This window comes from Schistocerca gregaria, chromosome 9 (genome assembly GCF_023897955.1).
Source record: "Schistocerca gregaria isolate iqSchGreg1 chromosome 9, iqSchGreg1.2, whole genome shotgun sequence".
Classification (NCBI taxonomy): domain Eukaryota; kingdom Metazoa; phylum Arthropoda; class Insecta; order Orthoptera; family Acrididae; genus Schistocerca; species Schistocerca gregaria.
In genome coordinates this window covers 250,014,331-250,042,316 of record NC_064928.1, presented here as the reverse complement: position 1 = coordinate 250,042,316, position 27,986 = coordinate 250,014,331, and the positions used below count along the sequence as shown (strand labels likewise).

The window sequence follows — 27,986 nt, the reverse complement described above, 5'->3', positions numbered from 1 at the left end:
CATCAACAAGTGCTTGATGCCCCAATATTTGTGGGGCAGTATTCTTTTCGTTTTGTAAGCTTTTGAGCTAAGATCTGGATAATTACATTTATGCTTGTATGATCTATTTTACACTAAATAGCTCTAGCAGAAAATCAAATTTCATTTGGTGTTACTGGGCTCTGAGGGCCATGATGGGTTGCAGGTGCAAGTTTCCATTGCCTGTGGTAAAGCAGTGAAGATTTCTTACCTACACAAATGTCAAAAATTAACATTCTTGTATACTTATTGCTATAACCACACAGTTTAGATATGCAAGTTTTATTATTATTATTATTATTATTATTATTATTTTATTTTTGAATAGGCATGAAATCTAACAAATGCAAATGACCATTAGGTCAAATTGCCAATTGTGGTGGTTTTAATGAAGTATCTGGAGGTAAACTACTTTTTTTTAAAAAAAGTCTCACATTAAAGTACCCTGCTGAAGACAAGATACTACTTAACATTTTGGTATTTTATGTAATGAGAATTCTGTAATAGCCAAAAATATTTTATATTTATAACTTTATTAACTGAACATAAAATACATAAAACTAGAAACACAAATAATATAAATAATAATTCTTTACAACCACTTATCCGACTACAGTTTCCATTTTAAGTGAACACATACAAAATTTGGATACATTTGATTTAACTGTAAACAGCAATGAAAATAAATACAAAATAAACATCAATTATCCCAACTGCCAACAACACTAAGAAATTCAATCCATATTTAAAAAGGATTCTATTAAACGCATGCCAAAAATAGGCATAAAAACCAATAAAAAATGCTAAATTTTCCGGTTGCCATGTCAGGATTAAGAGAAAATGCTTATGCAAAAAAATCCATATCAAACGTCTAGCTACACGATACATATGCAAAAATCTTAAGAGCAATACTAAATACAATTGCAACTGCTCTACAATCCAGAAAAATACCACATTATAAAAATTGCCGTGCAAAGACACTTTAACCAGTGACTAACCTGTATTATACACATATATAGAAAGGGATTTTAAAACAAATATATTATTTAAGGGTCAGAGCAAACTGTATTCTTGATGTGGCTTTAATGTCCTGTGATTCCTGGCATACTGTCACTGGCAGTATTAAACCTTGACATTTTTACAACCGATTTCACTAACAACTTTGATACAAAATGGGAAGTATTTCCATTGTTTCAAATAAAAGCAGATACAAGAACCATGAGTAATATTATCCTTGGTCAACACTTAAACTGTCTAAACTACTATTGACATTAAATGAGACTTAAGCATATTGCATATGCTAAAAAGATTAATCACAAAAGAACAAAACCAGTACTATGGTTCATTCAGTCAGCATTTACTACACACCAATTTTACAAACATATCTGTACAAGGGCTTGCTACAAATACCACAAAACTTGGCAGTCAGTCATAATAATTATGACCATACTATGTACACAGTCTGACAAATACAGCTTTGTTCATACAACTACTGCACTTCAACTTTACTCAGTCTTAAATTAGGAAGAAGATACTTGTTTTCATTTCCTGTGCATGGCATCCAGCTGTTTTATACACATTTCCATGTCTTCACTGTCAGCAGTAAATCCCGATAATCTGGAAATTAAGATACACATTACTGAGTGGCATTTTCCAAACACTATCACAACATATCTGTCTGAATAGTATAGCTTACAAATTCTTGGTAACTGTTTTCTAATATGATTTAGGTTCTGGTTTCTGTATGGTGTTGGGACAGAGTTTGAGGGTGACAAATGTAGTAAGTCTGTGAGCCAGAGTGTCATCTATGAGGGAATGTGGGACTGGCAGAACACTCAACCCTCACCCAGATGCTCTTGCAAAACCATATTGGTAACACCCAAACTTCCTTGCAGTACCTTCTTCATACACAAAATTCTGATCTGCTATCCCAAATTCCTGAATCCCATATTACACATAAACCTCTACCCTCCAGGAACTAGACCAACATGCACAATATCACCTCAAAAACCCTCCTTCCTGTTCACTTCCAACTCCCAACTTGGGCTGCCACTATCCACCACCTCTACAACCACCTCAAACTTCCCCACATCCCATCATAGCTCACAAACCCTGCCTCACAGACCTATTACATTTACCTCTCCCTCAAAAATCCCTCCTACCATATACATAATCCAGAACCTAAACAGAGCTGAAACAGCCTTGAACCTTTCCTCCAAAAGCTGTAGTCCCTCAAGTACCAGTCCCTTCCAAAGGCCTCACCTTGTGTCCCACTCCCAAGTTCAGTTATGAAAGACTTGTTAAAGACCACCTTTCCTACCAGTCCCTGCAGTGGAGACACTTGCTACCAAACCTACCTTCAGACTGAAGACCACTGTTGAACCCTGCCTGACTGATTACTCCTCCATCCAAACATGATCCACCATCACTGCCTCCCAAATCTCCTTTTGCTAATTTTCTTGAATTTCTTAACCTCAAACCTTGCCTCACTATCATTCCCCAAATTCCTCAATATGCAAACTAACCTTGCATCGGCAGAACGAACCACAATCTACCACCTAAAACTGATTCCAACCATATAATCCTACCTGCTAACAATGGCCCCACCACTGTTTTAACTGGAAGGATTACCTGGCGGAAGGGCTCTGTCAGCTGTCAGATTCATCCACATACAAACACTACCACTTTGACCCCATTCCAGAAACCAGCAGGATCTCCAATCTCTCCTCAATTCCCTAGGCCCTCCCTGGAGTCCATTCTCTCCTCACCCCAACCACTCCCTGTACTCCTGCTTTCCACATGCTTCCTGAAGTCCATAAGCCCAACCACCCAGAGCACCCCATTGTGGACAGTTGCTGTGCCCACACAGAAAATCTGTGCTCTTTTAGACCAGCACCTGCAGCCTATTACCCACAACCTACACTCCTATGTATAAAAGTACCAACCATTTTTTCCACAGTTCCTGTCCCTTTACGACATGGTGCCCTGCTGTCACTATTAATGCCACGTCCCTTCACACTAACATCCCTAACATCCATGGCTTTACTGCTATTCAACACTACCTTTCCCAACACCAGACAGGTTCCAAACTTACAACCTCCTTCCTAATTGCCATGACCAACTATACCCTTTCCCAGAATTATTTCTCTCCTTTGAGGGCATTACCTACAAACAAATCTGGGACATGGCTATGGGCACTTGCAAGACATCATCCTATACCGAGCTGTTCATTGGCCATTTAGAGGAATCCTTCCCAACACCCAGAATGCCGAACATGTTACGTGGTTCACGTTCACTGATATCTTCATGATCTAGATTGAGGGTGAGTAGAACCTACTCACATTCCTCCAGAACACCAACACCTCCCTATTTGCTTCACCTGGCCCAACTCAACCCAACAAGCCACCTTCCTTGATGCTGACCTCCACCTCAAGAATGGCTACATCAGTACCTCTGTCCATATCAAACCTACCAACCACCAGTAATGTCTCCACTTCGACAGCTGCCACCAATTTCACACCAAGAAGTTCCTTCCATACAGCCTAGCCACCCGTAACCGTCACATCTGTAGTGACAAATGGTCCCTCTCCGAATACAGCAAGGATCTCACTGAGGCCTTCACAGGCTGTAATAACCCTCCCAACCTTGTACAAAAACAAATCTCCTGTGCCTTATCTCTCCAGTCCCCCACCAGCTCCCAAAGTTCCACCATCCAGCCACAGAGGATCCCTTGTGACTTAGTACCATCCAGGACTGGAGCAGCTGAAATCACATTCTCTGACAAGATTACGATTACCTCTCATCGTGCTCTGAAATGAGAAGTGTCCCGCCCACTATCCTTCACACCCCTCCGACAGCGGTAATCTACCATCCACTGAACCTACACAACACGCGGTGAGTCACTAACTATTGCCACTTAGGATAACTCCAAAAGTATGATAGTAGCTGAATAGGTTGTGGGACAAATGTCAGGGGATATTATAGTTTGGTACTTATTTTCTGATAGCAGCTATCCAATGATGTGTAACAGTAAGGTCCTTGAAGGTCAACGAAGGTCAGAAAGATGGCGTGAACGTCCATTTACAGAAGGTGTTCAAAGTGACGACCATTGGTATAAATGCAGTGCTACAATCTTCTTATCGTGGATTGAGCGGTATTCCTTATCACTTCGGCACATATCGAAGCACATGCTCTGATAATTCTCTCTCGTATATCGTGCAAATAGTAAATATCCACTGAATACGGCATATCTAACGTGCCACTGGTATGTAAACACCATTCAACAGTTTCGCAATACAACACTAATAGAGACGATAAGACTATCATTGAATCAAGGAAATGTGAATGCTGTATTTCTTCGAAGAACAAGTCTATATACTTCTCACTTTGTACTCTCACTATGCATTGTACATTTAAATGTGTATGATAAATTGAGAACTGGATTTTTAATGAATCTTGAACAAATTTGGCAAAGGAAAGTTACTAACGAGGAAATGGGAACTGGTACTCTTGTCACTGTGGGTCAAGGTCCCCATGTTAGTTCACTTCAAATCACAAGGGAATCTGGCATGAGTCAGTAATTTCGTTCATGTTCTGCATTGCCATAAATATCATCCTTACCATGCAGTCTCCACCAAGAATTAACTGGTACGGATTATATGCATCCCATTGAATTCTGCCGATCAGCTCAATTTCAGATTCAGAGGGAGGACACAATTTAATTTTATTTATTGACGAGGCTACATTCACAAACCATGGAAATGTTAATTTGTATAACATGCATTATTGGGCAATTGAAAAATCGATGTTGGCTGCACACAAAAAACCGTGGTCGGTGACTGTATGGTGTGAGATTCAGGAGGACAGAATTATAGGCCCCCTATTTCATCGGAGGAAATTTGAATGGTAAGAAGTTGGGTTGTTTGGTGAGGAGACCAGACAGCGAGGTCATCGGGCTCATCAGATAAGAGAAGGGAGTAGGCCATGCCCTTCCAAAGGAACCATTCGGGCATTTGCCTGGAGTGATTAAGGGAAATCGTGGAAAACCTAAATCAGAATGGCCAGACACGGGTTGAACTGTCGTCGTCCTGAATGCGAGTCCAGTGTGCAAGCCACTGCACCACCTCGCTCGGTTAATGGTAGGAAATTCCTGCAAAAAACATTAGGTCTGTTATTGAAACAAATACCTTTAGGAACAAGGATCAGAATGTGGTATCAACACGGTGGGTGCCCGGCACATTTTTCGTTGATGGCTAGAAATGAGTTGCAGAGACAATTCCCAAATCATGGGATTGGGCATGGAGATGTGTTGTCGACGGCTTGTTTGCCAGACTTTATGCCTCTGGATTTTTTGTCTTGTGGGGATTCGTAAAAGACATTGTTTATAAAGATGTTCCAACTGCAACTGAAGATGTGCGAGAGATAATTGTCAGAGCACGTGCTTCGGTAAGTACCAGAGTGATAAGGAATACCACTCAATCCATGATAAGATTGCAGCACTGCACCGACACCAATGGTCATCACTTCGAACACCTTCTGGAAATGGACGTTCATGCCACCCTTGTGACCTTCAAAGACCTTACAGTTACACATCATTGGATTTGTCTCGATAGCCCCAATCAGAAAGTAAGTACCAAACTATAGCATCCCATTAAAAAAAGTTGACCTTCATTTCTCTGAAGCGACCCCACCTAACAACCCCCTGTTGCCCTGTGCAACTTTTGTCCCATAAACTTTACAGCTCCTATCATACTTTCCAAGTTATTCTTGGTGGTAATAGTGAGTCACCCTGTTTACTCATCCATCCTTACACAACTCCTGCTCCCAACCCCGTATCTCATGGCTCATATGCCTGTAGCAGACCTAGATGCAAGATGTGTTCTGCACATCCTCCGCCACTTTCTACTCCAGTCTGGTCACTAACATCACTTATCCCATCAAAGGCAGGGCTACCTGTGAAACCAGTCATGTGATCTACAAACTAAGCTGCAACTAAGATGCCCCATTCTACATGGAAAGGACAACTGACAAGCTGTCTACCTGCATTAATGGCCACTGACCAAATGTGGCCAAGAAACAAATGAATCACCCCACTGCTAAGCACAGTGTCCAGTGTGAGATTCATCATTCCAATGACTGCTTCGGAGCCTATGCCATCTGGATTCTTCCCTCCAACACCAGCTTTTCTGAATTGCGGTTGTGTGGGTGAGTGCGTGTGCATGAGAGCGAGAGAGAATTTCAATGAAGGCTAACTTTCTGCCAGTTTCTGTTGTGCTTCTCTGCAACTCAGCATCTCTAGTATATGCTAAGTAGCAACCATCCTTTTTGTAATATTCTTACCTTGCACCCCTGATTTTTCATTATTTAATTTTACAAAAGATTCTTGTCGTACATCTCATGTTGACACAATACTCTTGGAAAGCTAAGTTATTTACTAAACCCAACTGCATTCAGAAATAGCAGCCTATCAACCTGATTCCCTTAGTAGTTTTAACGTTTTCTTTGGTTAATCTCATTGTGCTAAAAATACTGAAAGAGGTGCACAATTACTTTTTAGAATTTTTTCTGACTTGACACCCACATGTTAAAAAACTTTACTGTTGACACAGCATATTTGGGGGTTGTGGTTTGTGACATGACAATACCCCCTTTCAGAGGCAACTAGTCAATATCCAAGCTCTGCAAGACCATTATACACCAACATGAGACGTACAATAAAGAATTTTGTGTTTGACAATGCATCTTTGCTGCATGCTTACTTACTCTGATGGAGGCTAATGGCATTTTAGCTTTAAATTATGTATTTCTACAAGGAAATACACAGAATATTTCCCAATTCATGTTATACACTTCTAGATGGGACAATAGATCAACTTTGACAGACACACATGTCTGGAAACAACATCCAACAGTGCTACAGTGTCAAAGTTTTAGGCACTGGAACCTGTAAATGAATGTATATGCAGGGAGATTGTGCGATGTTCTGAACTTTCTAGGATGATAGAGAAGAATAACTTTATCAACTTGAGGTAAAGGTTGCTGCACCAGATTCAAATGAGTAAAGTTATATGCAAAACAGGTTCTGATACCTCTGACAGTGGAATACATGTACTGTTGTAGCTAAGATTGTACATCAGGTGGTAGTAGGGACCAAAACAAGAAAACTATAAACATGGGCTCTAAATGCATACCTAAGGAGCTAAGAGCACATTTTCAACAGAGGTGTTTCACGGTAGTGAAGATTAACAAGTGCTTACAGTTTCTCAGGTATACTTTTTAGAGCCTGTGTTTACTATACTTTTTTTCCTTATTTTAGCTCATAATCTTAGCAAGAGTACACGAATTACACTGTCAGAAGTATCCGAACTGTTTTCGCTTATAACTTTCAACTCTCGTTTTCAGTATAGTAACCCTTACCTCGAATTGATACATTTCATCATTGAATCAACACACAGCCACACCCACCTGGTCACCATTGCATCACATTGCTGGGGTGTCCACTGTCCCCTCTTGATGGCCGCCATGCACTGGGCGACCAGAGATTTGAAGCACTGCTTGCGCGTCGCGTTGTGCGGTGGGTTGTCCCAGAGGGGCGTCGCCCTCACGTACGCCCACGCCAGGCACACGTAGTCCACAACCGCCTCCCAGTGGCAGCTCTCCACCAGCTGCCGGCCTTGCTCCAAGACAAATTTCTGCAACAAAACAGTTCATTGTAACACTCTTTTACGTATCTGATTCATCTCAGCCTTAGAAACGTAGATTCCAATTAAAAAGAAATTGGTCAAGTGACGTTACAAAGACACTAGCGAATATGCTTCTGGTGCAATGTTTAAAAAAGTGGAGGGTAGCTAATTTTAAATCTATGAAAAGCAGTCCAATGGTAAGGTTCACACACGCACGCACGCAGTGACATCGACTTACGACATGTCAGAGAAGGATGCTTAGCTACAGTTAGGGCTTTCATACCTACTGTGTGATGGGCAGTTTCGTGGTATGTTTCATGCAAGTCTAAGACATCTACAAAAAATTTTCTGAACATAATTTTTGCAGTTACAATTATGTCAATTTCTTGACCTACATATATGAGTTAGCAACTTTTTTCCGTAGTAAAAACAATGAAATCTGACCACAGAAAATCACTGAGAATCTGAGGTTAAAAATGAAACGATATTGACAATATTACAATTCAAATAGCTTTTGGCGGCTAGAAGTTGCTGAAGGCTAGGCCGCTGGCGAGCCCAGTCTGACGGGGCACACGTTCGCCAGCTAGCAGCTCCACATGGTACTTCACTGCAGGAAAACACCTCTCTATGAGTGCTGGTTTACTACTGCCAACCCATCATCTGCCAGAGTAGGAAAGGCAGACGAGTGTGATGTCAAGAGCCACACGACAACCAAAACTGACTAAGTAGTGGAAGATTGTCACCAGAATCCAGCAGTTCTCTTGAAGTGAATCACTGCAGAGACAGTTTAAATGTCAGTCGTTTGTTTTATAGTTTTGCGCGCTAATACCCCAAAATGATTTTATTCAAATTGACTCTCCATATTTGCACTGCAGCACATAAATAATGTTTGGTATAAAATCAGAGACACTCAACATTTCTCTATAATATATTTAGAAGTACACATTGCAACACTTATTAAATGGGTAAATGTACCAAATTAAAAAGATCTGACTATGGTGAATTAACATACATTAAGAAATTACACAAAATTTTGATATTCACAGATATGAATATGGCTCTGAGCACTATGGGACTTGATGTCTATGGTCATCAGTCCCCTAGAACTTGGAACTACTTAAACCTAACTAACCTAAGGACATCACACAACACCTAGATGGATATGAATAGACTTGTGGCAGTGTGGATTAGAGACTGGTGGCTGGCTTTCATCTTAACTGTGCAGATCTCTACAGAAGGGTCATTTGGATCACTCCATCTGGTAACAGATTCCCTGAACTTCGTAGGTGGGAGCTTGTCAACACATACTTTCTTTTGAACCAATCTTCTGTACTTTACCTCCAGTAAATTCTCCACTGAATATTGTAACATCGTTTTGTTTTATTTATTCACTTTTTACTACCCTGATCCCAAAACTTGTTTCATATTTTAATTGCCCTATTCATTTCAGTTCATCTGTACATCATCATAGTATTACATTAAAGGTTGTCAATTCTACTAAATCTGGAACCATCACAGAAGGAAAGAGAAAGATTGTGTTTTATTGAACACTTAGCAGATGCAAGAAGCCTACAAAAGAGATTGCCTACATTACCCTTCTCTTCTGAAGTACTACTGCACAGTACGGTGTCCTTACCAGGCAGGACACACATCCATCAAAAATGTCCAAAGAAGGGCAGCTCGTTTTGTATAATAGCTAAATAGTGGAAGTCAGTCACGGATACAGTAAGACAGTTGGGGTGACAATCACTGAAAGTAAACTCACATTGTGGCGAGATCTTTTCACAAAATTTCAATCACCAACTTTCCCCACTGAATGCGAAAGTATTTTATTGGCTGTCACCTACAGAAAGTGGAAAGTCCACCGTGTTAAAATAATAGATTTAGGTGTTCATTTTTCCCACGTGCCATTCCAGAGTTGGACAGCTGACAGATATTCAAAGTGGTTCTGTGAACACTGCCAGGAACTTTCTAAGTAGACCCATCATTTCTGGACTGAAGACAGCACAGATCTTACGAAGATATACTATCTTTGGCCTCCTACGTTCCAAACTACTCTTCTCCCCCCCCCCCCCCCCCCCCCTTCCCAGTCCTTACAGCAGTTTGGACGTGTCTCAATGTGGGTACACATGGAACATGCTTGTACAAGAAAAAGTGTGGATAAAGAAATAAAGTATTATTCCTATCTTGACTATCAGTGGTAGATACGCTGTGGAAACTGTCTCACAGCACTACTGTTTTTCTCCTCTTTTCTCCATATAATACTGTAGTCTGACTGCTCCTATGTTACAGTGCAACCTTAGTACTGAATTTAATTTAACAGGATGAAACAAACTCAAATCACCGAGTCAGAACTAACAAATGTTTCCACAAGCCTCCCTATTCTCGGTACATGTGCTGAACAGCGCACACACACTAACAATTGCACGAGCTCTAGTAATCAGAATCTGATCAAGCTTCGTGTACGGTCCTAATGCTTGCACAAATTCGGCCTACACACATTCTAGCACGCTCGTGTAAACACATTCGAACATACGTGCTTGTCATGCTTGCAGTCACATGTGTAGCCACCTTTAACCTAGACTAAGGAACTGAAAGTTGGGTACTTTTTCCTCTTTTGAATGTGTGTACACAATACTGGAATTTGACCTCACTAATGTAAGAACTGAACATCTATTCTTTGGTGCATAAGCAGTGTACTGAGATTCACAGTGATAGCCTTTTACTGTTTTTCTTACCTCATCACACTGAAGGAAACAAAAGGCAAGAATTAGAGAAGGAACGCACTAAACACATACTGTAACCTTGAGATGAAATACGGCCTCAAATTTTACCAACGAGATACGCACGGCAAAGAAAACTTCGCCGGAAGTAATGGTACATATATTTGCACGTTTCGAGTAAAATGTACTGCTACCGTACTGTAAACTAACAGCTGAGCACGACCAAAACTTTGAGCAGCAAAGAAGCTAATGCTGCAACCAATACGCAAGTGAAAGATATCGAGAACACCTGTTAACTGTAAGCTCGTCTCTAAGTTATTTTGTAGGCTACTGCTTTTGATGTTACACAGTCCGATGATGTTAGTGTGACTACCACCTGTGCTCGATGGAAATGTGCAATAGCCACTCACAGACAGCAGGTAGCAGCATTAGCAGTGGAGAGTATAAAAGCAAATTGGGGCTTCACGGAAAACAGTGCAGTTACGATCATGATGCGGAAACGGACTGATTTACCCGACATCCAAAAGGGCGTGGTTATTGGCTTTTGGGTCAAGGTCGAAAGCATTTCTGAAACGGCTGGCTGTGAACTGCCGCTGTGGTTTAAGTATGCCGCCCGTGGCAAAATGGCATTATCCAAAAATGGCACCGAGACATCTGTAGTGCACCACGAGTCACAGACGACAGGGTCAATGTCGTCTACCAGGACGTGTGCGGGCAAATGTCAAGCAGCTGAACACCCAGGCGAGACGAGGGGGCCGCCAACAGTGTACCGACAACCTTTCGGTGTAAGTTGCTGTGTACGGGCCTCCACAGAAGGCACCCGGTGCACACATCCTTACAGACTGCCGTTCGTCGGTGGTGAAGGCCAGGATTTGCATGACCATACGGCAAATAGACATTCCCCAAGTGGAGACAGGTGGACTTTTTGGGCGAATCACATTTTATGCTCCTTTGGACAGACGGTTGCAGCACATACGATGTAAAATATCGTAAAGCAAACACCTCGCAACAATAGTCACGAGGGTCTGGGCCTGGGCATTCTCCTTCTGGACGGTACAATGAATCCACACAAATACCCATCCATCCTTGCAGACCACGTCCACCCCTACCTGCAGTAGGTTTTTCCTCAGCGATGGCACCTACCGGCAGGACAAGGCAAACAGTGCAGTGTCTCGCATAGCTTGCAGCATATGTGTGTGTTTAGAAGAGCACCACAAAACGTTTACTGTACTCCCTTGCCCACCTAATGGCCCGGATTTAATCCGAATCGAAAATCTGCGGGACCGCATTTATCGGGCTGTACACAGCGTTGATCCTCAACTGATAAACTAGCCCAGCTGGACTCGTCATCCCTTTTGGTACCTTCCAGAACCTCACTGAGACTCTTGCTTCATGTCTCAACTGTTTGTGCTGCATAAATGGGTTATTCAGCCTTTTGACAGGTGGTCACACAAATGTCACAGGACAGAATGTATTATACGATGATCAGGCTCTAAACAACTAAATTACCAATAATGGAAACAATCAATTATTGATGAAGTGACTTATGAAATTATCCCATTAAAAATTACCAACAAGTATTACATAAAATAAAGGTAGAAACTGTAGATACATGAGAGCATATTTGTCTTTAAATAACAGTATCTAAGTTTAAGTCTGAAAACAAGGCTGCCACACAGATATTCCTCTAGATTGTGATTTGATTGAGATTTCAATATAGAGAAGTTTGCAATGTTTTGTCATTGGTTGGCCATTAAGGCAGCATCACAATTACTGCGGCAGGAGACCAATTTTTCACAAGCAATTTTACCTTGGCAGATTTTCTGCTTTTAAGTAGTACATCGAACTGAATTTCAGTAAGGTCAGCTAAAAATCAATCTTCTTCAATTTTCAGGCTAAAATCTAAGCGAAGCATTATGATGTGATGGGGACAAATGAAGGGATTTGCAACACTAAGAAGTATACCACCACTATCTCCACTACATGGCCACACCCATGACACATTTTTAACTTTTTTACTTGGGTGTAAAGATAAACAGAAAAAATTATAAATTAATCAATAAACAAATGCACTTCACTGAGCACCACATTGCTCAATAATGTGGATTCTGATACCTAACTGCATCACTGCAACACAATTTACAACTTTTGAGTTTTTTTCATATTTCTATTTAACCATTTTAAAATGTGCAGAGCTACTTAGCACAGAAAATTGACTGATACAAACCTTGAAGGCAGCAAGATGTACAGCTGCCCTGCTGTAGGCAGGTGAATCAGTCTTTGATGTGAGGCGAGACGTCGGCAGTGATTTGAATATGTTTTTCTTCAAATACGACAATTGCTCTTCAAGGGGTCGCAGATCAGGACCTGGCATAATATCTCTGACTTCCTGAAAAACCATTTGTATTTATATAAAAAACCAAACACACACACACACACACACACACACACACACACACACACACACACACACTTATTAGTCAAAGCTAAAATGTTAAAAATGTAATTGTTAAGTAAGACTAGTAGGAACTTTAGAAGCTCCTTGGTTTCCAGCTGGATGGCAGCATTAATATACTGTGATGTTTATACCACTGTCAGTCATTATCTGGATGTTGTGGAATCCGAGCTTTTCCTTAATAATACATACTGGGAAAGTCTACATTTCCACATAGTTAAACCTTTTCACAAGTACTTATGTGTTGAAAGAGCCAGCCTTTTCTGAGCCAATTATAAACCTATGTCTCACTACCTTGGGGGATAGTACTGTTACCTCTCAAAATTTTAAAATCTTGCAGCTCTATCTTTACTTTGTCACAATGCTTAGGTCTGAAGGCACAAACACACACATGCTGACAACAAAGCACACAAACGCTTTCTTAGGAACACCAACACACAGCTGAACTCCCACCGCTCATCGAATATGGCTGAACATATTGAACTCGTTTCAACTCTTGCCACTTTTACCATGGTGCAGTTCAGTTCATGAAGAGAAACGATGGAAAACTTTTAAACTGTGACAGCAGCCATGAAATGCACAACACACCTATTTTTTTGCAAGAATTTTGTGAAGGCACTGAATTTTTGCTGAAGTTAACTTGTTTCTCATGGATCCTATAGGTACTGAGTGTTCTGTAAACTTGTCATTGTTTATAAATTACGAACCGTGTATGTAATTGCTACTGTCGTGAAGTATGAGGTTTAAATAAAATTTTAAAACATAAGACAGTATCAGTGCAAATATTTGTATTTTTCACTTGAGGCACTCCTTGGGCAACATACAGCAACTGAAACTTTCCAACAAATCTCTTACAAGATAACCAGATTCAGCAAGGAGCTACAAATGCTGTGTGTACTGCTCTAGGATGGAGGGGATGTTCTGCTCAGAATCTTACAAGGAAAGATACAAATTAATAATGGATAACATTGCTGTCAAAAGCTTTGTATAATTTGAGTTAGTGAGCATTTAGTCTGGTCAAAATGCATATCTGTAGTTTGTTACATAATAAAGCTTCATTATTATATGAACAATTGGAAAGTCATTTCACGAGCAGGGATTGGAGACTGATTATTACATAATATATAAAAAGTAAACCCATATAAACATTTGTATGGTTTTGCCACCCAAAATGCTTTTTGTAAATCTCAGGAAAGAAGAAAGTGGTCCAGAGCAGTAGCAAGTGACCACCCACCAAGCAGCAATGTCATTTGCACCACATAAGACACCATCATGATACCTGTGCAGAATGTGTACAGCCCATTAATAAATTGTGTAATGTGGTTGACTGATGTCATACTTTGACGGCTCACCTCAATACGTCTGGCATGTGCCTATGTGAAATATCACACACCGTAGTAAACGATAACTGACTGCCCTCCCAAAATGTCAATAAGTCCATGCTGCGCCTACTGAGAGTTCTTATAATATGAAAATGAAAACTGAATTCACAAATCATAAAATTTGAAGGTATAAGCTGCCCAGAACTTACTTTCAGGAAGTGTTGCTCCTAGCAGATCCAAAAAACCATATGTATCATTAAAAATAAAGAAATGAATACTCAGTGCTTACATCTTCCAGGTTCGGGTGTCTGTCGATGAGTGACTGTACAATGCCGATGAGCTGCTCTTGAGACAGTCCTTTCAGCCCCAGCTGTATAGGGCCGTTGTACGTCAAGGTCGGTTTCTCGACACGGCCCTTCTTCACACCAGGTGACCCCTTCAGTGACGGTGATAGCTGATGGAATGGAAAACATTATCTTAAAAATTAAATTGTGTCAAAAATTTAATCCTTTATCTTGTCATGTTTATCTGGCAGTGACTAAAAATTGTAATAAAATTTGAGAACACACACACACACACACACACACACACACACACACACACACACACACACACAGTGTTCGATCACATCTGCATTGTTACCTCGTGCCAGAAAGAGCTCTCAAGGGAAGTGTCCAGTCATCTGAGTGAACCGAAGTGATGTTCAGACATGGAGGAGATACAAAGAGACAAGAACTGACAATGACCTGCCACACTCAGGCTGCCTCTAGGGACACTACTGCAGTGGATGACTGCTACATACAGATTATGGTTCAGAGGAACCCTGACAGCAATGCCACCATGTTGAATAAGGCGCTTCATGCAGTCACAAGACATCATGTTATGGCTCAAACTTTGTGCAATAGGCTCAATGATGTGCAACTTCACTCCCAACGCCAATAGCAATCCACCTTTGCAACTATGACACAATGCAGTGCAGTAAAGATGGGCCCAACAAATGCCAAATGGACCACTCAGGATTGGCATCTCTCTTCACCGATGAGTGTCGCATCCAGACAAGCATCAGATATATGTTTCGAGGCAACCCAGTCAGGCTGAATGCCTTAGACACACTGCCCAGTGAGTGCAGCAAGTTGGAGGTTTTCTGCTGTCATGGGGTGGCATTATGTGGGGCCGACATATGCCACTGGTGGTCATAGAAGGTGCCGTAATGGGCTGTATGATACGTGAATGCCATCCTCAAACTGATAGTGTAACCATATTGGCAGCATACTGGCGTGCATTTGTCTTCATGGACAATTCTCACCCCATTGTGCACATTTTGTGAATGTGCTTCCTTCAGGATAACTACGTCACTCGACTACAGTGGTCACCATGTTCATCAGACATGAACCCTATCAAACACGCCTGGGACTGATTGGAAAGGGCTGTTCATGGATGACGTGACCCACCAACCACTGAGGGATCCACACCAAATCACCATTCAGGAGTGGGACAATATGAACCAACAGTGCCTTGATGAACTTGCAGATAGTATGCCACGACGAATACAGGCATTCATCAATGCAAGAGGACATGCTACTGGGTATTAGAGGTACTTGCATATACAGCAATCTGGACCACCACCTTTGAAGGTCTGGCTGTATGGTGGTAAAACATGCAAAGTGTGGTTTTCATAAGCAATAACAAGGGCAGGAACGATGTTTATGTTTATCTCTATTCCAGTTATCTGTACACGATCCGAAACTCACAGAACTGAGGTGATGCAAAGTGTTTTGATGTGTTTATTTTGCACTAGAGAGGGCAATTCACAGACTGCTTTCCTTTCTTTGATTTTCTCCACACTTACACAATTAGAAGCTCAGCGCACCACATCAGTTTCCTAATGCAGTATGAGGCAATTATCAAACTCTAAAAAACTGCCTTCGACTAAAACTGACTGTTAGCAAATTTCGAAGTACTGTTACTTACAAAATATTTATAACACATTAGAGTGTTTATCTGTTGCTGAACAGAGCATGAAAGTGTTAATCTTCAGGCTCCAGGTTTGTATGTCACTAATAGCAACCTTTTTAGTTCTTATTACTAACTACACGAAAGTTCCAGTATTCACAAAACTTGAAATTTGGTGCAAATGTGTCAAATAAAAAATGAAATACTTTATACTTCTAGAGAGCAAACATTATTATTCAGGCATATATTTTTTATTTGATAATAATTTCACACATGTATCAAACTTTAATTTTTGAATGCACTCAGTTATTAAATTTTTTAGTGAGGTTTCAATTCTGACGTCATTGTCAGGCACTGTGGGATGTTGAAACTCTCTCTGCAACATTACTTTGTGACATGCTGAAACATAGTTCGAATCTGTCCAAAACCAAACACGTGGAATTACAAATATACCCACTGCTTCTCAGCAAATGCCTTGTAGCTAACACAGTAACAGCTAACACAAAAACATGCACTACATAAATCACAATACTACAATTGTGTAGCCAACATGGTGGATAGATTGAAAAGGCAGTAAAATAATTATGTAAACATACCATACCATATTTGTATATTTACATTGTCATTTTACTGCCTTTGTAATGTAACTTCGGTGCATAAGGCAGATGTTCTCACTTTCATGTTAGCTGTGTGGTGTTATTGCATTAGCTATGAAGCATTTTTTTAAAAGTGCCATTTTGAAATAAAAGTAAAGCAAGTAGACTTTTACTAGCAATTTTATTTTTACATTAAAGACTGCTTTAATTTACGTTCTACGTATTTCTCACCAATAACACTTCCTTGGGGAACACCGGATTATTATTTTTGTTTTACTCTATGACTTTCTGTCTATTACTACTGACTGTGACCTTTCTGATAGAAAATCATGAATGCAGTCACACAAATGAGGTGATATTCCATACGCAAGCAGTTTGGTTGGAAGACTGCTTTTGAGGAATGGTGTCTAAAGCCTTCTGGAAATCTAAAAATATGTAATCAATTTGACATCCTCTGTCAATAGCACTCATTACTTAGTGAGTGTGAAGAGCTAGTTGTGTTACACAAGAACAATATTTTCTGAATCCATGCCAACTATGTGTCAATAAATCTTTTTCTCTTCGAGGTACATCAGAACGTTCGAATACAGTATATGTTCCAAAACCCCACTGCAAATCAACATTAGTTATATGGGCCTGTAATTCAACAGATTACTCCTACTTCCTTTTTTGGGTGTTGGTGCGACTTGAGAAATTTTCTAGTCTTTAGGTATGGATCTTTGTGAGTGAGCAGTTTTATATAATTGCTAAATATGGAGCTGTTTTATCAGCATACTCTGAAAGGAACCTGACTTATTCAATCTGGACTGGAAGCCTTGCTTTTATTAAGATATTTAAAGTGCGAAGCAACACTGAGGACATCTATGATCCTCATATTGACAGTTGTTCTCGATTGGAATTCAGCAATATTTACTACGTCATCTTTGGTGAAGCAGTTTTGGAAAATCTGTGTTTAATAACTCTGCTTTAGTGGCACTGTCATCAGTGGCTTCACAGTTGTTATCACACAGTGAAGTATTGATTGCGTCTTGCCACTGGTTTGCTTTATGTATGACCAGAATCTCTAGGTTTTCTGCCAGATTTCTAGACAGTTTTGTTGTGGAAATTATTGAAAGCGCCTCACATTGAAGTAGCACTATATTTCGAACATTTGCTAAACTTTGCTGATCTTGGGGATTTTACAATCTTTTAAATTTGGCAGGTTTCTTTCGCTGCTTCTGCAACAGCGATCTGACGCATTGTGTGTACCGTGGGGTATCAGTACCATTACTTATTAATTTATGTGGTATATATTTCAATTGCTGTCAATTCTCTCTCTTTGAAATCATTCCACAACTTTTCTACACTTACATGATCAGATCGGTAGGAGTGCAGACTGTCTCTTAAAAAGGCATTAAGACTACTTATATCAGCTTTTTTAAATAGATGTACTTGTGTTTCTTTTTGATGGTTGTAGGAGTTACAGTATTCAGCCTAGCAGCTACTGCCTTGTGGTCACTAATCCCTGTATTCGTCACAATACTCACTATTTATCCAGGATTATTTGTTGCTAAGATGTCAAGTACACTTCCACAACCATTTACGCTTTGAGCAGGCTCGTGAACTAATTGTTAAAATAATTTTTTTTAGAAAGCATTCAGTACAATGTAGGCTGATGTTTTATGGCTGCCACTGGCTTTAAACGTATAATTTACCAGCATATCAAGGGTAGATTAAAGTCACCACTGACTACAATTGTATGACTGGGGTACCCACTTGAAATGAGACTCAACTGTATCTTCTGAGTTGGGGGTTGGTACAATGACCCACTTAGTAGATTAGTCCGATTGTCAAATATAACCTCTACCCATACTATTTCGCAAGAACTAACTACTTCAATTTCACTACAAGGCAAACTACTTCTGATAGCAATAAATACTCCACCACCAATTGTATTTAATCCATCCTTTCTGAACACTGTTAGATTGAAAAAATTTCTGCTGTGCTTATTTCCAGCTTTAGCCAGCTTTCTGTACCTACAACTATTTGAGCTTCAGTGCTTTCTATTAGGGCTTGGAGCTCTGGTTCTTTCCCAACACAGCAACGACAATTTAAAACTACATTACCCATCATTTCTACAATTATCTTACTGTGTTTTACCTGCCTCCTTTTAGACGGACACCCTGTCTGGTTCCCTGAGGCCCTCTAACCGAAAAAACTGCCCAGTCCCTTCCACACAGCCTCCGCTACCCATGTAGCCACTTCCTGTGTGTAGTGGACTCTTGAGTTAAGTAGAACCCGAAAATCCACCACCCAATGGCGCAAGTCAAGGAATCTGCAGCCTACATGGTTACACAACTGCCTGAGCCTCTGTTCAGACCCTCCACTCTGCTCTGCACCAAAGCACCACAGTCAGTCCTATCGACAATACCACAGATTGTGAGCTCCGCCTTAATCTCACAAGCAAGACTGGCAGTGTCTACCAGTTCGCTAGCCGCCCAAAACCAGAGAGAATCTCCACCAGTACAAAGCCACACACATCATTGGTACCAACATGAGCCACCTGCAGCTGGCTGCACCCCGTACTCTTCATGGCATCTGGAAGCAGCCTTTCCACATCTGGAATGACTGGTAGTGTGAGGCCATTGTCCCAAAATAAATTTGAGGAAACTTTTGTAGTACCAACACTACCTTGTTTGCTTTCTTTGCTCATGTTTCACAGATATCTGCAACATCAACATTTTAAACTTTACATTCTGCTGGCAAACTTGTCAAAGGTTGTTTATTATCTGCCATTTTGTCAGTGGACGCAACCCCCCCCCCCCCCACACACACACAGTGATATGAAATAGTTTGATATTAACATATTTTTTTCAGTTGCCAAGTAGCTCTCAATGTGGACTCAATACATACACAACCATGATGATTCACTAGCATAGCAGAATGCCTCGACTGCTAACCGCACTCTACTAAACATGTAGAATGAAGGTTATCCAGGTTATAGCACGAAAAAACACAAGTGTTAATAACATTATATATTTTTAATTTTTTTCTTTTTAGAGAATATTTCAATTTATAGTACTGAAAATACAATTTTCTGTTGTTAACTTTAATCTCTTATTTTTCAAAAACTGGGGAGTACCTAGCAAAAAGATGAAACATGTATTTTCAATACATAAAGTCCCTGCAAAACCATAAAAACAAATTACCCAGATGTCAGACGCTCCTCTTGTAAGGTAAGTCTTACGATCAGTATTGCCTCACTTTTTCCTAAATTTCTCCAGAGACCAAAGTGATCTCTGCAGAAGAGTTCCACCAGTTCATCCATTCTTCTGTAGATAATGTGTCGGTATTTTGCAAACATGACATATCATACTGACTGACTGTACCAATAATATATGTAAAGTTGTTTTCTGCGAATTCTAATATTTTTCATACTCCCAACTTGCTAGAGTAAGCCTGAAAGGGCAACTTACATTACTGCTACGTAAAATATCAAGTTCCACAAAACTTACCTTGCGCATCTTTTCAGGTGTCGTGAAAAGCTCCTTCGGGTCCGAGAGCATGAGTCTCTTGCGGGGTGTCGACCGCAGGACAATGTTGGACTTGACGGGGCTGGGTGTGCGCGCACCCATCGGGATGCCCTCCCGCTTGTGTGCATCGAGGTCGGGGCTCCAGTTGACGGGACCCCGGCGCCGTCCCCGCTGCTGGATCACCAGCTCGTCTGGTGATGGGGCGGGGCTCATGTAGGATGATGGCAGCTGCACGTTGACATTCAGGGCCCACGTGTTGGGTGTCAGTGTTCCTGAACCGCAACAGGTCAGTGGATTAGAAGTATGTGATGGTACTTGCAAACATGTCACCTTCTGCATCCAAGTACTGCTTTGATAGCCAGGCATTATTATTGCACTCTATGATATTGCTGGAACTACATGTATTTAAACTGTCTCAATCGCAAATTGCAATTAATCATTACTCACTTTGATAAATTGATATTTAGTTTGATCATAAAATTAAGTACTAAACAAGCACTGAAATATTTATTTTTATTCATAAATCTTAAGGTGGTGATTAAGTGACAAACTAAATCATTTGTTATTAGTTACAAATGAGAAATATTTTTAATCAAATTTAGAGTTGCACCATCTCACAACACTTGTTCTGTTATCAGTTAACAAATGGTAAGACAGATTAGAGAAACTCAGGTCATTCTTATGGCTTCCTTTTTCTGGAGCAGTTGAAAAACTTCCAACATCCACATGACATACGTACATAATCTGTGTATGAAGTATTGGGGATAATTTTTTCCTGATATGGTCACAGCACACACAAACACACAACCTTAACCACCACCACCAATGCTTGACAGTTGGTGGTGGTCCCTTCAACACACACCAAACACGAGTTGCCCATGATCTTTTGTTGAGACGGGTCCGTGCTTTTAAGGCAACTGTGTCAAGTGTCTCAGCGCAAGTGCAAAATTCAGCAAATCCTCTAACAGCAGTACACTATCAAATTTTGTGCTGGGATGGGGAAACTGGGTATGAAGATGTTGGCCATGAGTGACCAAGAGTTTAAGCATGAAATCCTGTCACAAACTGCAGAAGATGATCTAGAGTGTGGCAAACGAGCCCTGTGTAAGACAGCTGTTAACATCAAGAACTGATGGCAAAGTGCATTCAGACTGTCAATTATGTGGGCACATCGCTGCTGATGCAATTGGCATGGAAAAGTTATCGCTTAAAATTTGGCAAAATGAACGGTCTGCGCAAAAAACTTCCCAAAGGTCTCAACAGATGACCAAAAGTAGACAACTGTTTGCTTGCAACTATCTTCTGAAATGTGTCTAAGAAGACTGTCTTTTTGGACAACATTACTGTGGGAGAAAACTGGGGTATTTGAACACGACCCAGAAACAAAGCATCACCACGTTCAAGAATATTCAAATGGGCAAATCCAGAGTGAAAGCTACACCAACCGCTTTCTCAGACTCCTCGAGGGAGGTCGACTACGAATTTGTTCCAAAGACACAGACAGTGAATGGTGCTTTTTACCTAGAAGTGTGAAGAAGACTGAAGAGAGGGGTCAACAGGGCAAGGCCTGCCGACCCCAGAAATAGTAAATTGCATCACAATACACCCAGCTACACCTGCTCAAAGATCACCAACTACCTCACCAACTGCACTCTGACAATTCCCCAACCCCCTTAGAGTCCTGAATTGGCACCAGAAAACTACTTCCCAGTCTAAAAAGTGAAATCCTCCCTCTAAGGACACACTACTGTTCACTAAGTGCCTTCAGAGAAGCTCACATACATACTGTTAAGATCTGAACAGAATCCACCTACTGGGGCTCTTTCAATCTGTGAAAAAGCTGCTAGCAAAAAGCATGTATATGCTTGGGGGCTGTAGTTTGTAGAATTTTTAGGGATTATAGCAGTATCTCAAATATATTTTTTCATAACTTTTCCAAATACTTCTTATAGAAACCCTGTGGGTAATAGCAATCATTTAACCAAAGTCTATCGTCTGGCACATATCATGCCAAAATCTTTTACACCTGCATCCATACTCTACTCTTCACTGAAGAGCATTCTAGAGGGAACTTCCCACTGTACCACATACTGAACTTTTTTCCACTGAATATGCACGTGGAAGACAGGAAGAGTGACTGCTTAAACATCTGTGCTGCTGTAGTCAGTCTAACCACCACTTCACTGCCTCTACAGAAGCAATACACAGGGGTTTTTGTACTGTATTCCTAGATTCTTCACCTAATACTGGGTCCTGAAACTTTTTACGTAGGCTCTCATGGGATGGTTCACAGATTGTTCTTCCTTGTGTATGTTCAGTATCTCCATTAGCCCAGCAGCTTTTTCTCACGAGCTATCCCAACACTAACATAAATTCTACAGAATGAGTCCAGTTTCCACTTTTGGGAGAAACCTAGTATCAGCTGCTCTGACAAAGGAGAACACTTTTTTACTTGTTACTTGCCATGATGAGAAGCAAATCATTAAAACAACACAAGTTGGTTGAAGTGTTTATGGGACATTAAAAATGCCACTATTAAAAGTTTTTGTAAGACCTCCTACGGATCACACACTTCCTCAGCCCCTACGATTGACAGAAGTCAACTGACTTCATGCCACTCCAGAATGTCTACAGTCTCTGCCAACATTAGCTACGTAACAGCACTGTGCACCTTAACAATAAAGAACTGTTGACAATACTGTTGGTCTGCTTGCTGTGCTGTGCTTAGTAATTGTTAACATTACTTACAAAAATAAGGAAAGAGGCTATACCTGGTCCTTGTAGCAACTCTCAGTCAGCTTTCTTGCCACTTTTGTGATGCATTAAGCTACTACACATTCATTCTTTCTATAAAAACATTCATTCCTTCTATAAGCTGTAGGCTGGCTGCTCTGGGAGCAGGAGATGGGGTTTGTCTCAGCAGCCCATGTGCTACGAGCCAACAGCAAACTTCTGCTCCTAGCATTTCCACTCAAGGGTCAAGTAAGTGTGATCACTAATATGGCACTTTAAGCACACAGGCAATATAGTTAGTGCCAATTTCATGAAAAATTGCACCTGTTTCGTAGTATGGTAATTTGCCTTGCTGCCACAACAGGATTTTTCAAACTCAGATTTAATGGTCTATCATGGTAATCACCCTCTCAATAGTAAACTAACATTCACAGACTTCAGATGCCAGTTTAATAGTAACTTCCACTAACATTCTAGTGCAGTTTGTGCATCATCAGCTGTCAAATGTGCAAACAGAGGGAAGTAATATGTGCTCACCAGTTCAGTCCAATAGGTACAGCTATACGACAATTCACTTTAGGGGTCACACGATTCAAATCTCAGTTGGGTGCCCTGAATGTGGACCTTGACATTTTACTGTCATTTCTACAATGTGTTTAGTATATCAGAATCTTACGTGAACCCATATTACATCTACAGCTATACTCAACAAACCACATGGCAGAGGGTGCTTGCCATAATTATTTTAACCTTATCTTCAGTCCCTATGTGAACGACACTTAGCGGGGTTGCAGTATATTCCTGGAGTCATCATTTAAAGTCAATCCTTGAAAATTCATTAGTAGACTTTCTCAGTATAGTTTATATCTGTCTGCAAGGGTCTACCAGTTCAGTTTCTTCAGTACTTCTGAAACACTCCCACAGATCAAACAAACCTGAGCATTTGTGCTACCGTTCTCTGTATACGTTCAATATCCCCCGTGAGTCCCACACACTTTAGCAATAATCTAGAACCACTTGCACAAATGATTTCTAAACAATTTCCTTTGCAGACTGACTGCACTTCCTGCAGTATTCTACCAATAAACTGAAGTCAATCATCTGCTTTACCTCTAACGGAACCAATGTGATCATTCCACTTCATATTCCTATAAAGTGTTACACCAAGGTATGATTTGACAGATTCCTACAGTGACTCATTGATATAATTATAGTCATAGGATATCAAGTTTTTGTTTTGTGAAGTGCAGAATTTCACATTTCTGATCATTTAAAACAAGTCGTTAATCTATCTTTACTTCACATTGAAATCTTATCAAGATCTGAGTGAACAGATACTGTTTGAAAGAAGCAGTGTAAATAATCATAAGTAACTGCAATATCTGCCAGAAATCTGAAGTTAATATTGTCTGCAATGTCATTAATGCTAAACATGAACAGCAAGCATCCTAACAATTCCCTAGTGCACACCTGAAGCTACTTCTCCAACTGATTAGCATTACAAGATAACATCCCTATAAAAAAGTCCTCAACCCGTCACACATTTCACTTTACACACCATATGATTGTACTTTTGACAGTAAGTGCAGGTGCAGCACTGAGTCAAATGCTTTTCAGAAATCAAGAAACACTGCATCTACCTGGTTGCCTTGATCCAAAGTACGCCATAAAAGTGAGTTGGATTTCACTTGATGCTTTTGGGATCCATGCTGGTTGGCACTGACGTCATTTGTTCAATGTGCCTCATTATATTTGGGCTCAGAAAATGTTCGAAGATTTTAAAACTAATCAATGTCTAAGATATTACTGTGACCTGTGCTTTTCCATGAACTGGGCACGAGGTTCGAGGTATCTACGATAGATTATAGTTACAAGACGGGAGAACCCTTGCCACAAATTCAGAATAGAATCTGATAGGGACTCCATTGGCCCCTGGAGCTCTGTTCAATTTTAACAATTTCAGCTGTTCAACACCACTGACATCTTCAAAATCTTCGACGTATCTAATTTTATCGAGAATTGGCTCTCTTCCCACATTAAAAAAAATTTCGATTTACAAACATTTTGTGTATAGCAACATATGCCATAAAATGCACTGAATATAAACTGACAACAAAATTTTTCATTCCAAGCTCTTCAAAGTATGCATGGGGTTTGAAGTATCACAAACATTACGGGCAACAGAAACGTAACCTGTTCATTATAAATCCAAGATATCAGACTAGAAGATGTGAAAAACAATTTTGTACTGAATAGTTTCCTCAAAAATCTAATAGTAATGATTGCATAGCAGAGAACACACTTAAATCCCAAAACAGCAGCTTTTAGTTTTTTTACATGCGAAGTGGAAGTTTCCAAAGAGTAACTACAGAGACAGATTTATCTTTGCTTGATCTACATAAAACAACTTTTTTGAGACGTCATGACTGAATTTCCCTCATTGTGTACTGTATGACAAGATGCACTGAGCAAGCGGCACTCCTCGACATGCTATGTGATATGACAGAATAATGCATAGGTGTTTTACCACTGCCATCCCAGTGTGAACCAGTTAAGTTGCTTCCACTGCATTTGTATGTGCTCTGCTACTCCAAGTTGCTTTTGCATCGTATCATGTGTCTAATAGACTATTATACTCGCGTCAGTGCCATCTTAATCTCAGAGCAGCTCTTGCACTCTACATCCTCAATTATTTGTTGGGTGTATTTTGACCTGTCTTCCTCAATTTTTTTACCCTCTACAACTCTCTACGACCAAGCAAGTTTTTTCTGATGTCTTAAATGTCTTAAGAGCCTGTACCTTCTCCCTGTCAGTATTTCCCATTTGTTTGTAGGGACTGCAGACTGCAAAGCAGTCAAAACATTATGAATGTACACACACTGAAAAATTAACCCGACATATGTTAACACAGAGGTGCTTTGCTTCCAGCAATCTGCCACTGACTACTGAATCTTAAGTACACCCGTTTAGCTTTTGCAGTGTTCTTAGCAATAAACTGTCTTCTCAGTCATTATCTCAGGTTTATGTACCTCTGTTAACTTCCCTATAATGATAACTGCATGTTTCTTTTTTCACTAGTTCTATGGAGAACGTCTACATTCTGTATCAGTCCACCTATTTTTTCCAACATCCTGCTATTCTAGCATATCTCCAATGTTTTAATACTCTTTCCTGGTTCCAGAATGAGATTTTCACTCTGCAGTGGAGTGTGCACTGATATGGAACTTCCTGGAAGATTAAAACTGTGTGCCAGACCGACACTAACTCAGGACCTTTGCCCGCGAAAGGCAAAGGTCCTGAGGTCTAGTCTCGGTCTGGCACACAGTTTTGATCTGCCAGGAAGTTTCATGTCAGTGCACACTCCGCTGCAAAGTGAAAATCTCATTCTGGAAACATCCCCCCGGCTGTGTCTAAGACATGTCTCCGCATATCCTTTCTTTCCTGAGTGCTAGTTCTGCAAGGTTCACAGGAGAGGAGATACTGGCAGCAGTAAAGCTGTGAGGATGGGGCGTGAGTCTTGCTTTGGTAGAGCACTTGCCTGCAAAAGGCAAAGGTCCGAAGTTCAAGTCTCTGTCCGGCACAGAGTTTTAATTTGCCAGGAAGTTTCTCTTTCCTGGTTGTTCCACAATCCACTGGAATATAGTGCTGTGCTCCAAAAGTATATTACCACAAATTTTTCACTCTAAAGCTAATGTGTGATACTAGCAGATTTCTCTTGGTCTTCTCACCATTCCCTTGCTTATCACCTCCTTTTGTCGTCCTTGCTTATTCCATATTTTGGTTCCCAGATGGTTTTCCTTCATTCATCTACTCCATGACCCTCAATTCTTATTAAGTTTATCACTAATCTCATTTATACTACTACTAATCACTTTCCTCTATTTACTCTTAAATCATTCTATAATCATTAGACTAATCATTCTGTTGAACACTCAGAAATTTTTCACTTTCAGCAGCAAATAATACTGACCAAAATGAGAGGGCTGTGACAGATACAAGGATGAGAAACAACAAGGTCATTTTAGCAATGCTGAATTTCACACTATCCAAATCCATGAAAAACAAAATACATTGATTAAAAAAGCAGGTAAAAAATTTACTGAACACCTTATCAAGAGAGAATCTGTTACTTCCATACCAACTAAGTGTAGTCTAGACATAAATTCAGAGAAATAGTGTTTCATATTGAGTAAATTAAAAGGAACAGATCCTCCATGGTACAAAAAATCTCTTACCCTAGTGACAATGCCACTATTATGAAAATTATTTTTCAGTTCAGTCAAGAACCAAGCTACCAACATATGAACGCATCTAACTCATCCAGAACACAGTTAGGATTTTAATGTTAAGTAAGAAATTGGTCCACTGCAGACCTATCTACAACCAGGTAGGTGTAATTACAGTCTTTGGTTGACAAGCCTTCTACTGCCCCTATGTAGTTTAGTAAAAGGCATGAAATTAACAGTCACATTCTAGATTGGGCAGTATAAAGATCCAAGTAATCTGTGTAAAATACATGACACCTACTCTATAGCAGCACTGTGCATGCACGTGTCATTTTATGAAGTATGATGGGTAGCACTGGAAAATTTCAAAATCACCAATTCCGTATCCACCATGACCACAACTTCTACTCCGTCAATCTTTTTGTAATGATATTTTGTGTGTGTGTGTGTGTGTGTGTGTGTGTGTGTGTGTGTGTGTGTGTGTGTGTGTGTGTGTGTGTGTGTGTGTGTGCGCGCGCGCATTCATATGTTTTTTCATTTTACATATATTGTTAATCTTATGTATTTTAATTCTGATTCAGCCTGTCCAATAAAAACTAGTGAATTATTAACATATGGAAATAAACCTTATTCATACATAAATACTTTTTCGTAAACTTAAATGCTAATCTATCTCTCATAAGATAAAAAACTCACTCACACAGTAGAGCACAAAAGGGGGTGAGGGTCCAGCAGCCACAGTTGCAGCCTTGTCAGAGCCGGATAC

At 40.3% G+C, this 27,986-nt stretch overlaps 1 protein-coding gene across 7 annotated transcripts in view; it reads right to left on the bottom strand.

Annotated features, from left to right (window-relative positions):
- Positions 1-532: 532 nt before the first annotated feature.
- The window catches only part of LOC126291654 (uncharacterized), a 48,962-nt gene continuing 21,508 nt past the window's right edge, over positions 533-27,986 (bottom strand). For all 7 annotated transcript variants that reach the window (XM_049985223.1, XM_049985224.1, XM_049985220.1 and 4 more), the window contains exons 3-7: positions 20,244-20,533; positions 14,490-14,654; positions 12,651-12,812; positions 7,483-7,709; positions 533-1,635 (exon numbers count right to left, since the gene is read on the bottom strand). In XM_049985223.1, coding sequence (XP_049841180.1) covers positions 1,560-1,635; positions 7,483-7,709; positions 12,651-12,812; positions 14,490-14,654; positions 20,244-20,533 — 920 coding nt within the window. In that variant the 3' untranslated portion in view covers positions 533-1,559. The remainder of the gene's footprint in view (positions 1,636-7,482; positions 7,710-12,650; positions 12,813-14,489; positions 14,655-20,243; positions 20,534-27,986) is intronic.